At 30.2% G+C, this 11,209-nt stretch overlaps 1 protein-coding gene across 1 annotated transcript; it reads right to left on the bottom strand.

The window, feature by feature from the left end:
* Positions 1-601: 601 nt before the first annotated feature.
* Positions 602-10,278, bottom strand: LOC133179430 (uncharacterized). Its single transcript, XM_061314191.1, has 14 exons — positions 10,244-10,278; positions 9,447-9,569; positions 7,721-7,918; positions 7,172-7,279; positions 6,525-6,677; positions 6,286-6,441; positions 6,014-6,190; positions 4,395-4,517; positions 4,109-4,303; positions 2,688-2,933; positions 2,351-2,506; positions 1,589-1,768; positions 1,118-1,165; positions 602-858 (listed from the first exon to the last, which is right to left on the bottom strand). The coding sequence occupies exons 1-14, from the start codon at positions 10,274-10,276 to the stop codon at positions 718-720; spliced, it is 2,037 nt and encodes a 678-aa protein (XP_061170175.1). The 5' UTR covers positions 10,277-10,278; the 3' UTR covers positions 602-717.
* Positions 10,279-11,209: the final 931 nt, after the last annotated feature.

The raw sequence follows: 11,209 nt of genomic DNA, 5'->3' as shown, positions 1-11,209 counted from the left end.
ACTGGACCCACTGTAATTAACATGTGTTTTGAGGGAGGCATATAATGACATGTGGGCTTCCTTAGTGGGAAATATGAAGTTAACTAATCATTCATCCATATTAAATAATCATTAATAAATGAACGTGGAGTGATATGTCTAATATTTAAATTGAAATAGTGATTAAACTATGTACTTTGGTGTCGATAAAATGGCGCCTAAGAGCTCATGACGTCAATGTTTTGCAGTAAAACTCACGATTTAGCGCCTATAGACATCAATGTGGAATGCTAGAAGTTTATCAAAGTGCAGTAAGATTATTAAGGGCTAAGTCTATCTGCACCATCACATGGTGCGCATGAGCAATACAAATGATTTCACTGATAAAGGAAACAGAAGAAATTTTGGGCATCATCAACTCTTTCCATTCCATTGGAAAAAGATGATAACTCACAAGTAAGTTCTAATAAATTTGAATTAGATTGAAAATTGCTTTTTGAGGGTAATTAAATGAGAATATATTTTTACATTGATAAAATAGAAAATTCCCAAGCTTTTTATTTCCAAGGGGGGGAAAATTATTCATCAATTTTTCATAAAAAATCCTCTCGAAGATGTAAAAACAAGAAAATAAACATTGAATAATTATATAGTTTATATCAAACACTAAGCACATAAAATCCTGTCATATTCTTAAATAACGAATCAAAATAAGCTCTTGGTTGTGTAGCTTTTCAATCACTCTGTCTTTTCCTTCTCTTCTTGTGATGATTTAAGTATAAGATGTGAAAATCTGGCCACAGTCTGTCTTTTCTGTAGTTTATTTAACTTATTAGGATTTTTTACTTGTTCTGACGAATTTGCATCATGTAAACTTTTCTACAAAAGGAAACAAAGTATATCCTTTCAAAAATCAAAAATATACTGAAAAAGTACATACCTAATTATAAAAGAATATATATATATATATATATATATATATATATATATATATATATATATATATATATATATATATATATATATATAGGAAGATTAATACAAATAAGAAAAATGTAAAAATGTGACTGATGTTGTTATAAAAATTGTAAATTAAGTGGTGATAGATAAATAGAAATGAACGAGATTTACAACAAACCTGATAAATCTGTACTTTTTCATCAATTTTTCTCTTTTTTAGTAAAATCTAAAAGAATAAAAGTAAATAACTAAAATGATATTAAAAGATTTTTTCTTAAAATTTCATACACATACATACATGTGTATATTCATTTTTCATGAAAGATTTCTACATGTCTTAAGAGTAAAAGTATAGAAAACTCATAATTATATACTGTTCTACAGTGAACAATTTACAATTCATTCTGGAAAACTCTTTTAGCAAACTATAGAAAAAAAATATTTTAGCGAATTAAAAAAATATTGTTTTTTTTTTCAATTCTGGAAATATAAGTATTACTATAATTATGATCATATAATTTTTATTTAAATCGGATACTTAATTATATTGCACATTTTCAATTTTTTTGAGTTGGAGTAAATGCAACAGCAATGTTTTTTATTGACTAGTAAATTGAATTTTACAGATAACAACAACACAAGTCAGTACCTTGATGGCCACGATAACCATAAATGTGAGTTGATATGCGATGTAAACGATGACTGTAGCGACGAAGGCCCAGAGGTCCATAGTGCCCTGTGTATCTCGGTCATCGTCAAAACGCGAAACGACGATGTGCCAAATACTCACAACGTAGTTAAACAACATACTTATTAACAAATATCTATCCTAAAAAACATAAAAAACATACATGTACTTATTAATAATTATCTATCTAAAAACCATACTTATTAATAAATATCTTTCCTAAAAAAAACAACCCATTAACAAATATCTATCCTAAAAATACATTAAAAAAACATACTTATTAATAAATCTCTATCAAATAAACCATATTAATTAACAGCTATTTATTTTAAAAAAAACATATTTATTAACAAATATCTATCCTAAAAAAAAAAAAAAAAAAAAAAAAACAAGCACACACTTGTTAACAATATTTAAACTTATTTATATAAATATACCATACTTGATATTGATATACATGTGAAAGTTGAAATTAACATTAATAAAAAAAATACATTTATGCTAAAAAAAAAAAAATACGTAAAAATACTTATACTGAAAAATGTTTATATAAAATTTCATACTATTGTAAAATGAATTCTTATCTACCATCATAAGCTACGATAGTTTTAATTAAGATAATATTGTAAACAGTTTCCATAATTTATGGTTCTTTTATTTATCTTAAACGTTTTTGGAACATTTTGTTTTAATGTAACCTATTATTATTGTATTAATACATACTAGTAGAGTTTGGTAAGGTATTTTTGGAATGCTTTGGTTGGCCATAAATCGAAAGGCGACTCCAGTTAAGGCTAAAATAAAACCTAGCAAAAGACGACGTTGTGGATTATTCCGGTCAATGGCAAATGTGGTTATTGGTAAGGACCCAATCAAAGTCTACAGTAATAATAAAATACATGAAATGTTATGATGAATATAAATTTCAATCAGGACAAATACGTTTTGATTAAAGGATTCAGAATGCAAGTAAAGGAATTAGAATAAAAATATTCCAACATTGAAATAATCATTATAGCATAATTCTAAATATAACCTTTACAAATATTTTTATAGTCACCATTATGATTATAATATTCCACAGGAAGAAGGAATATTTTCTGCTGGCCAAACCTCGGATTTGGAGGATTGGGTTGTGAGTTTCTTCGTTGACCGCAGTTGTGACCTCTGACTCAATATAGGGTTCGAGGTCCCATTCCTGGGCGTGTATGTAGCAGGAGACGCCTATTTCACTCGGTTTATCTCGGTCCTCGACCAGTTCTATCTCAGAGGTGGGCAGCGAGGATGTGAAGCATATGTTCAAATTCTGGAGACAATATAATTGTATATTAAAGGGGCCTGGAAACAGTTGCATTGTTTGCATTTTAAATTTCCATGTTTATTAAAAAACAACGTAAGTTTAATGAATTGAATTAATATGAATATTCTTAGAATTTACTCTGCAAACATCACTGAGCACAGACTGACAATTCAGCTGGTGAGCTGGTTTTGCTTTCTCCCATTTCTACTCTGATTTTCTGGAATTTAGTTTTATTTTTCATTAACACTCAACAAAATTGCTACTTTTCTTAAACATTAAGGATAAAGTTTACTTCCTGAAAGTGTCAGGATATGTGAGAAAAGTGTCAAACAATCGCTGCCCGAAATTCGTAGTTTTAATAATTTCCAGATAAGAGAAGTTTCTTAACACAGTTTTATTATATTTCGGCGTGAATGCTTTCGTTACATATAAGTCATGATTTTTAGAAAATATTAACTTCAAATCTGTGTCCAAGCCCCTTTAAACATGACTTACAAATTATAATTTAAAATGAAAATGTGTTTTTATTAATTTTTAAAGGATATAATTTATCATAATATAATCGCAGAAAAGTAAAATTTATTATTACAATGATATCCTAATTCTTTAAAAAAAATCTCATATGCAAATTATAAAAATGTCCATAATACTGCATACGTGAGACACGTCAAATCCACAAGAATGAGCTAAACATAATTTTAATTTCAAAGTTGAAAATCAGTTTTATCATTATAATTATTTAAACTGTACTTTACTGAGCATATGTAAAATGTTTAATTTTTGTTTTTAAACTATCTTTAAAAGTTAAAAACATCCTTAAACTACATTTTACCGTTAAACATATTTTACGGATGCTAAAGAAACTATATTTTCCTGTCAATAATCGTTAATGATAGTTTATGGTGATAAATATAAATGCTTATATGTAGTTATTAAACTAATTGCGAAACTATCATAAACGTGTGTCAATTTTAGTTTATCATCATAAACTATAATTCATTGACTTTAGCTAAAACAGATTAAAATAGTCTTTAAATGAATCTTAAAATAGACTGACGTCGTTCACTTTAGTATACGTTTCTTAATTGCAATTTAAAATTGATGCCTCTAGTCTATCAACAGTAGAACTATGCTTAGCTAATTTCTGTAAATTTGGTGTGACATATGTAAGGCTTTCTTACTTGTGAATCAAATGGGAAGTCGTAGAGCTCTAACTTCTCTGTAAATGTCCCCTTCTGTCTTGATTTCTGCACTATATAAGCTTCTCCATTTACCACCAGTGTCTCATACCAGGTTTTGGAATATTTTTCTGAGACTTTGTTTCTGATGGAAATGCCAGGATTCCAGAGAGTCTTATACTCAACTGACTGCTTTTCCTAATTAAACGGGAGAAAATGAAATTTGTTAATGGAGTTGTCTGTCTTTGATCAATTGACGGAATTTAAGCAGAAAGAAGTTTAACACTACCTTAAGGTTATCTAGTTTGGGTTCCCGCCATCTGGCCCGGAAATAAACGTCACCGTCAAACTGTTCCTTCAAAGTATCCACATTGTCCAGTCGAATGAACACCACTCGCATGTAAACTGTCCTCTGTAGGTATTCAATAGAAATGTTTGATCAGTAAACAGGCATCATGATGATCACATGTTTTGCAATAAGATGTTTCTGGGTGATTTTTTTCATCACGCTTCTCTGAGGTTCATTTAGGTCTGACTCTATTTAATCGCACAAATGGATATTTTAGAACAGAATAATGCAATTAAATTTCTTTAATATCTATCAATCTAGTTCCATTTAGGAACGTAAAATTGGAACAATGCAATCCGAGTTCACATTTCATTTTCTTTTTTAACAATTACTGAAAGTATGCATTGCAATATTAAACATAGAGCAGTGTCTATTGATCTCAGGCACCAATCTATACAATGCCAATATTGAAGTTTCCCGGAAATAAATAAAACTTAAAATCAGATATTAGTATCATCGAATACAGTAACAAAAGTCCATACCTTTGTTGGACTTGCTGATTCCATTTTCAAAAGAGACAGCCATCTAGCAGACGACAGCTCAGTAGGAACCGATCATGGTGTACCGAAGAATAAAGATATGGAACTTTGGTCATTAGATAGTTTCCAGTCGACTGCTTTTCAAACATTATTGATTTTAACAACCTTTAAATAAACAATATCGAAAAAAATCCCTTTGAAGAGCCATGCTTTTATGCCATTAATTAGATATTTTTATTTGCACAGTAAGTTCAAGGTTGTATTTGCATGCGTATTTTAAATGCATAATGCAGTACTATAGCTCTTTTTATAATCCATTTCGAAATGAAGTGCGAGATATAAAATCAGAACAATTTATGCTTTAAAAAAGTCTTAATTTAATTAAAAATTCTTGTTAGATACATTAGTGGGACAGACATTTAGGTCGCAAAAATCTGCCTGTATACTATTAAAAAAAATGGTAAAAATCTAAATATGATGTTTATGAGATGCAGGACCTGTTGATGACTCCGTAGATTTATCAATATGCATAAGTATTAAGTTAATATAAAGCTGATGATATATTTAATTTTTTTTTATTCACAAGACTTCATAACACTTGTTTTTACAACTATGTTATGGCACACTTTTAGATCATGAAGTAAACAGAATATAATACACAGTATGTAATACTGTTTGAAAATTCAAATAAAAACAGTAGAAATTAAAAAATTTGTTAAGATATTCATTATTTTGCAATCAGAAACTCGGGAAAGAAGAGGGCAGCGCTGCAATTCTTCCTTTACGGTTGAGTTTACTCTTTTTTCTTCGTCTCCAACTTTCTCCAAATAACTTCTCTGCTTTTTCCTGCAAAAAGTGTATTTATATGTAGTTCGTTTCCTTCAAATGTCAACATACTCAAATTAATTTCTACGTGCGAGTTTTGATTTGTAAAAAAAATATATATACCTGGTAAATCTTCTCTTTTTGGTGAACTTCCTTGACTTTAAAATATCTCTAGAATTTTGAATGAAAATTAATGACTAAAGTGACAAAAGCATACAAAAAATACTGAAAGTGTTTTAGAATACGGGCACTTACCGTTTTCAATGATATGGCATAAAATAAGATATGGAACAGAGCGTAGAAGACCGCGAAACCAATGAAGAAGTAAAGATCACAGTCGGCTTGGGTACCTCTGTCCGGAATTAGAGTTACAATGGCGTGCCAGGCCGTGATTAGGTAGTTAAAAATCATACAGTATAAAATGTACTTGTCCTACAAAAAATGAGAAAACTCCTGTTTGTGTGGAAAAATTCGATATTTAAAAATTTGTTAAAGATAATAATGTTTAAAACATTGGGCTTTCCTACCAGTCTTGTTAAGTAGGAAATCTTAGGAAGTTGTTGGTTGGTTACGAATCTGAACGTGACTCCTGTGAGGGTCAAGGTAAAGGCCAGTTGAAGTCGGTTCTGTGGCAAATCTCTATCAACAGCAAACGTGGCGAAGGACAAAGAACTGATGATGGTCTAAAATCGCCAGTAAGAAGACTTAATTTAAAACATGGCGCAAGACATTCATAAAAGGAATCCGATGCTTTGTTTCTACGTACCATTATCAATATGATATTCCAGACGAAGAATCCAGCTCGTCTCATAGCTAGAGCTTTAAACACGAGGAACGGGTAGACCACGTTTTTTGATCCCGTGAACTCTTTAGACACCTTTCTTATTTCTGATTCTACATATTCCCTTAACTCCCATTCCTGCAAAACAAAACAAACAAATAAAAACAAACAAATAAAAACAAACCCCAAAAAAATAACAAAACAAAAACAAAACAAAACAAAAAACAAAAACAAGAAAGAAAAAAAAAGCAAAAAAAGCAAAAAAAAAAAAAAAAAAAAAAAAAAAACAAAAAAAAAAACCGAATAACAAGATAGACTTTAATTGTTTTTTTCTTCTTCAAATTTTTAATGAAATATTGAAGTGAAATAAGTTCATTAGAAATGATTTACAAGAGAAAAAATTCAATGAATGTATGAAAACTAAACCTACAAAATTACGAGTTCGCTAAAGAAATTTAAGACTTGAAGAATGAGTTTAAACAGAGTAAATATCATGAGAAGGTTAATGTAATTTTTTTTTTGTCTGTGTAAAAATTCTTTAAATTTATTAATAGAAAATTAAAAAAAAAAAAAAGAAGTTATGGTTGCGTCCATGATAAACTGTAAAATATAGTGAACGAAACAGTAAGTACCTGTTCGTCCACAAAACAGGAAACTATGATGGAACTCAAGTGTTCGGCATCCTCTATAATTTCTAGCTCCTCCTCCGAGAGTTCAGACGTCACCACAATGCTCAGGTCCTGTGAAATAGAAAATTAAAAAACAATGCATTAACAAAGGAAACCAGAATGACAGTTTGAATCTTAATAATGTACAACCAGATTTCTGTGAACTTTGCTAGAACCACGAAACTTTTTATAAATATTTTATGATTGCAAATTTCATGCACACACAAATTATAAAACAATAGAATTATCTACAAAAAGAAATGGTATAAATAAAAGGGAACATACAACTACATTAGTGGGAGAATCAGGTTGTAAATTTGGAATAAAATGGGTGGAAGTAAATCAACAGTTATTATGATGTAAATGTTGTATTTACAGTGTACGTCAACCCAGTTAAAAAAATAAAAATTTATAAGAGATGAAAGGTTTGAAATAAGCGAAAAGCAAGAAAGAATTAAAAATTCTTCTACTGCCAAAGTATTTACTATATAAAGCTGATATCAGATTCATTACCTGTAGATCAAATGGAAAATCTTGAAGTTCCAAATTTTCTGTAAATATTCCTTTAATTCTTCTTTTTTCTACAATAAAAGCCTCGCCATTTTTTCCAAATTCCAACTTTTTCCAAACATTGTCTTTCGATGCCGAGATGACGTTCTGAACAAGAAGTTTGGGATTCCAGTATTTTGAAAAATCCATGTTGTCATTTTCCTGTCCAAAAAGAATTTATAAGGTTTGTACAAACTAAGAATACTACAGATTTCACATCTTCGCTAGCCAAGGGTTTCTGATACGCTTCTCTCCTCATAAGCCCTTGGCATACGATGTTAAAAAAAGTTGGGATTTTTTTCTCAAGTTGTGATTGGAGTTGATCGACATCATTCGACCAATCAGAAATTGTTTTTGTAAATGACGATATTTGCGTTCGGGATATATCTTGACTCTTTAATATCGGGAATGAAAAACGAAAGCAAACAACGATCCGTAAGATAACATGCCATTCTATGAATAGTTATATGGTGTCATCCAATATCTTAAGCTACGTGCAAAATATGTGATTAAGAATCTATACTGAAGATGTAGATTTGCATTTTAACATGTTTAAATAACAAATTAACATAATTCAATACCTTCTTGTTAATTATTCTTTAAAAACATTATATTTTTAAATACGCTTTTTATTTCTGTCGATGACGCAATCTGTGCGAACCTGGTAAGAATCGTGATCACGTGACGAAAACAATCCCGTCTTTTGTCAGCACCGTATGCCAAGGGTTTATGAGGAGAGTAGCGTATCAGAAACCTTTGGCTAGCGAAGATGCAGATTTCATAATATTAACTTTACTATGGCCTTGTATTTGATATGCATTTCAGTTATTTTTCTTTATCTTGTCTTTATTTTTCTACGTTTGAAAATACCCTAACAACAACAACAACAAAACAAACAAACAAACAAAAAAAAAAGAAAGAAAAAAAAAAAGAAAAGAAAAGAAAAAAGCTTTATTATAGTAAACTATAGTTTACTATAGTTAGCAAAAGCATCAGAGTTTTTACTATAGTAAATCAAATTTTTAACTTTGCATGTAGCTAATCAAAGTATTTTTACTATGAATTTCTAATTGTTATATTTCCAGTCTTACATATCATTTCTTGATATTACAAAAGAAATACTACATGAATATTTACATAGTATTTGAAGAAATAATAAAGCCCTAGATTTAAAAAAAAAGGTCTTGAGTAAAGTTTCATAAATTAAAGTATCAATGTTATTTACTTTAGTTAACTATATAGTAAAATTTTGTAAGGATAAAAAATGTTGTTTGGTTCAGAATTCATTCTGTTAGTGAGAAAAGCTGAATCAGATAAGGGCATTCTTCCGTGTGTGGTGACTACTGTATCTGTGTCACTTTTATCTCAAATCCAGAATTAACCTCTCTAATCTTGGTAATGCAGAAAGGCGTTCCCTCATAAGATGACCGCTTTTACGTTAAATATAATTTATCTGTGTTATTTTCATAATTATACTTCAGAGAGAGAGAGAGAGAGAGAGAGAGAGAGAGAGAGAGAGCTTGTTAGGATATCCTGGGGTTTAAATTCTGTAGTTTTATTAGATACTGCATGAAACACTGCTAAAGAAAAGAAAATAAAAGAAATAGAAGTTCCTGTCCACCCCATCCCCCCTACAAACACATTTAACACCATCGCCATCACATTCAATGTCGACATATTCCTAAAATACCTTTCCATGGTCTAGAGATTTTTCCCGCCATCTACTTTCAATGAAAACTTCTGCAGCAAATTGTTCTTTGACTGTGTCGATGTCGCTTAATTTCAGAAACACGACACGTGTTTGAACTGTATGCTGCAAAGAAAAGCTCAGGAACTTCAATGCTTAGTATGCAAATTAAAAGTAATATAAAAAGAATCTTTTTTGTGTTTATTTTTGCCATTGTTGGTATACGTAATTGAAAAAAGAGATACAAAACATATTTTTAGATTTTCAGTGCATTTTTATTTAACAATCTGATCAGAGTAAAATACATTCTAGGAATAAACATCCACCCAAAAAGTTTTTTGTGTTTTTAAAATGTTATAAATTTCAACACGATATATAATGTAAGAATTCGGCATAAAACTAGACCCCATGATTTAGTGTTGTGCATGTTATTATCTATAAATGTTTCAACTTTCCATAGCCGGTATCTGTTATGTCATTTCTCTGGTAATAGCAATTGCATTACATTTTGATATTTTTGAAGTGATTTGTAATTAATCTATAACCTTATAAAAACTTTGAGCGCTATTAGCTTCCGCATTCGTGATGGTATAGTGTAGACAGTTTTAAGTGTAATCTGTATTGACAATATCCTTAGGCATTATCTGTAAACATGTATGAAGTATTCTAATAAGCATTCTTTTAAGCGTAATCTATAACATGATCTTTTATATTCTTTAAGTATTATCTGTAATACCACTTATCTTAGCCATTCTTTAAGTGTAATCATTAATTACAATGTAATATGTAATGACACTGACCTTTGGCACAACTTTCCTCTCCTGCTCTGTCATGACAATTTTCTCTCACAGAACTGACCAAATATTATATTTATAACGTTTAAAAACACCGTTCCCCTAGGGTTTACTTCTGCACTTAATTTGTGTATATGTATAAACAAAACTGTCTCAATGTGCCCATTGGAGCGAAGTTCAAAGTTTGCGATGTCGAAACACCCAAATTTGATTCCATTTATAGGAAGACATATAACGTGTCACGTTTAAAGTTCCCTCGACTTACGCTATTTGGGAATACAAATTCAAAGACGCTTCCCATGCCCCAAAGAATAGACAAGCAATTAAAGAAAAAGTGTTTTCTTCTTCCAGTGTAGAAGTTTTTGAATAAATTCTGGTTTGTTGGAATTAAAAAAAAATCAGCTAATGAAGAAGCACAATTAGGTCCCCGGAATTCCGACACACTGTTGTAAGACCTGGTCTCCAAAGACTACATAGATGTTGTCAATGAGGAACGCAATCGTCCTTTTAATATCAGCCTCAAAATACTTATGTACAGAATCAGAGTGATATTTTGCTAAGTAATTTTGCAGATGACAAATCACTATATGAGTTCCATTTTTTTTAAAGAAGTAGTTATCTATGACATCAAAAAGCCTAGCTTTTAATTTATCTTGAGGAATGGTTGTATAAAGGGTAGAAAAGTCACAGGTTTAAGTTACTGACTTTTAAAAAATTGTGTGATTTTAAATTTTCTAAAAGTTCTTCGGAGTTTTTGAGAATCCACATTTGATTTACACTTCTCGAATATGCTGTAGCACAGTCTGGAGTTTCTCCTTCATAGCAGTTAATACTTTTGTAAGGAGTAAAGATGGTGGCTTGGTGGAGCATTTGTTGGAGTCGGCAATGTATCTTTATAGGAATTATATGAAGTTTAGGAAACCAGTATAGAAAGGGTACACCGAACTGACTTTCATTGACTGGAATTTTAAA

The sequence above is a fragment of the Saccostrea echinata genome, unplaced genomic scaffold (genome assembly GCF_033153115.1).
Source record: "Saccostrea echinata isolate AGI-Se365-2 ecotype Australia unplaced genomic scaffold, CSIRO_AGI_Sech_v1 ptg000004l, whole genome shotgun sequence".
In the NCBI taxonomy this organism is placed as follows: Eukaryota; Metazoa; Mollusca; class Bivalvia; order Ostreida; family Ostreidae; genus Saccostrea; species Saccostrea echinata.
This window is presented reverse-complemented; position numbering and strand designations above follow the sequence as displayed.

What these genes read in the sequence shown, in the direction of transcription:
- LOC133179430 (XM_061314191.1), bottom strand. Translation starts at nt 10,276, where the DNA reads ATGACAGAGCAGGAGAGGAAAGTTGTGCCAAAG. An exon ending in GGAATATCATATTGATAATG is followed by an intron (nt 6,442 to 6,524) that starts GTACGTAGAAAC and finishes TGGCGATTTTAG; the next exon opens with ACCATCATCAGTTCTTTGTC. An exon ending in TTTCCTACTTAACAAGACTG is followed by an intron (nt 6,191 to 6,285) that starts GTAGGAAAGCCC and finishes CATTTTTTGTAG; the next exon opens with GACAAGTACATTTTATACTG.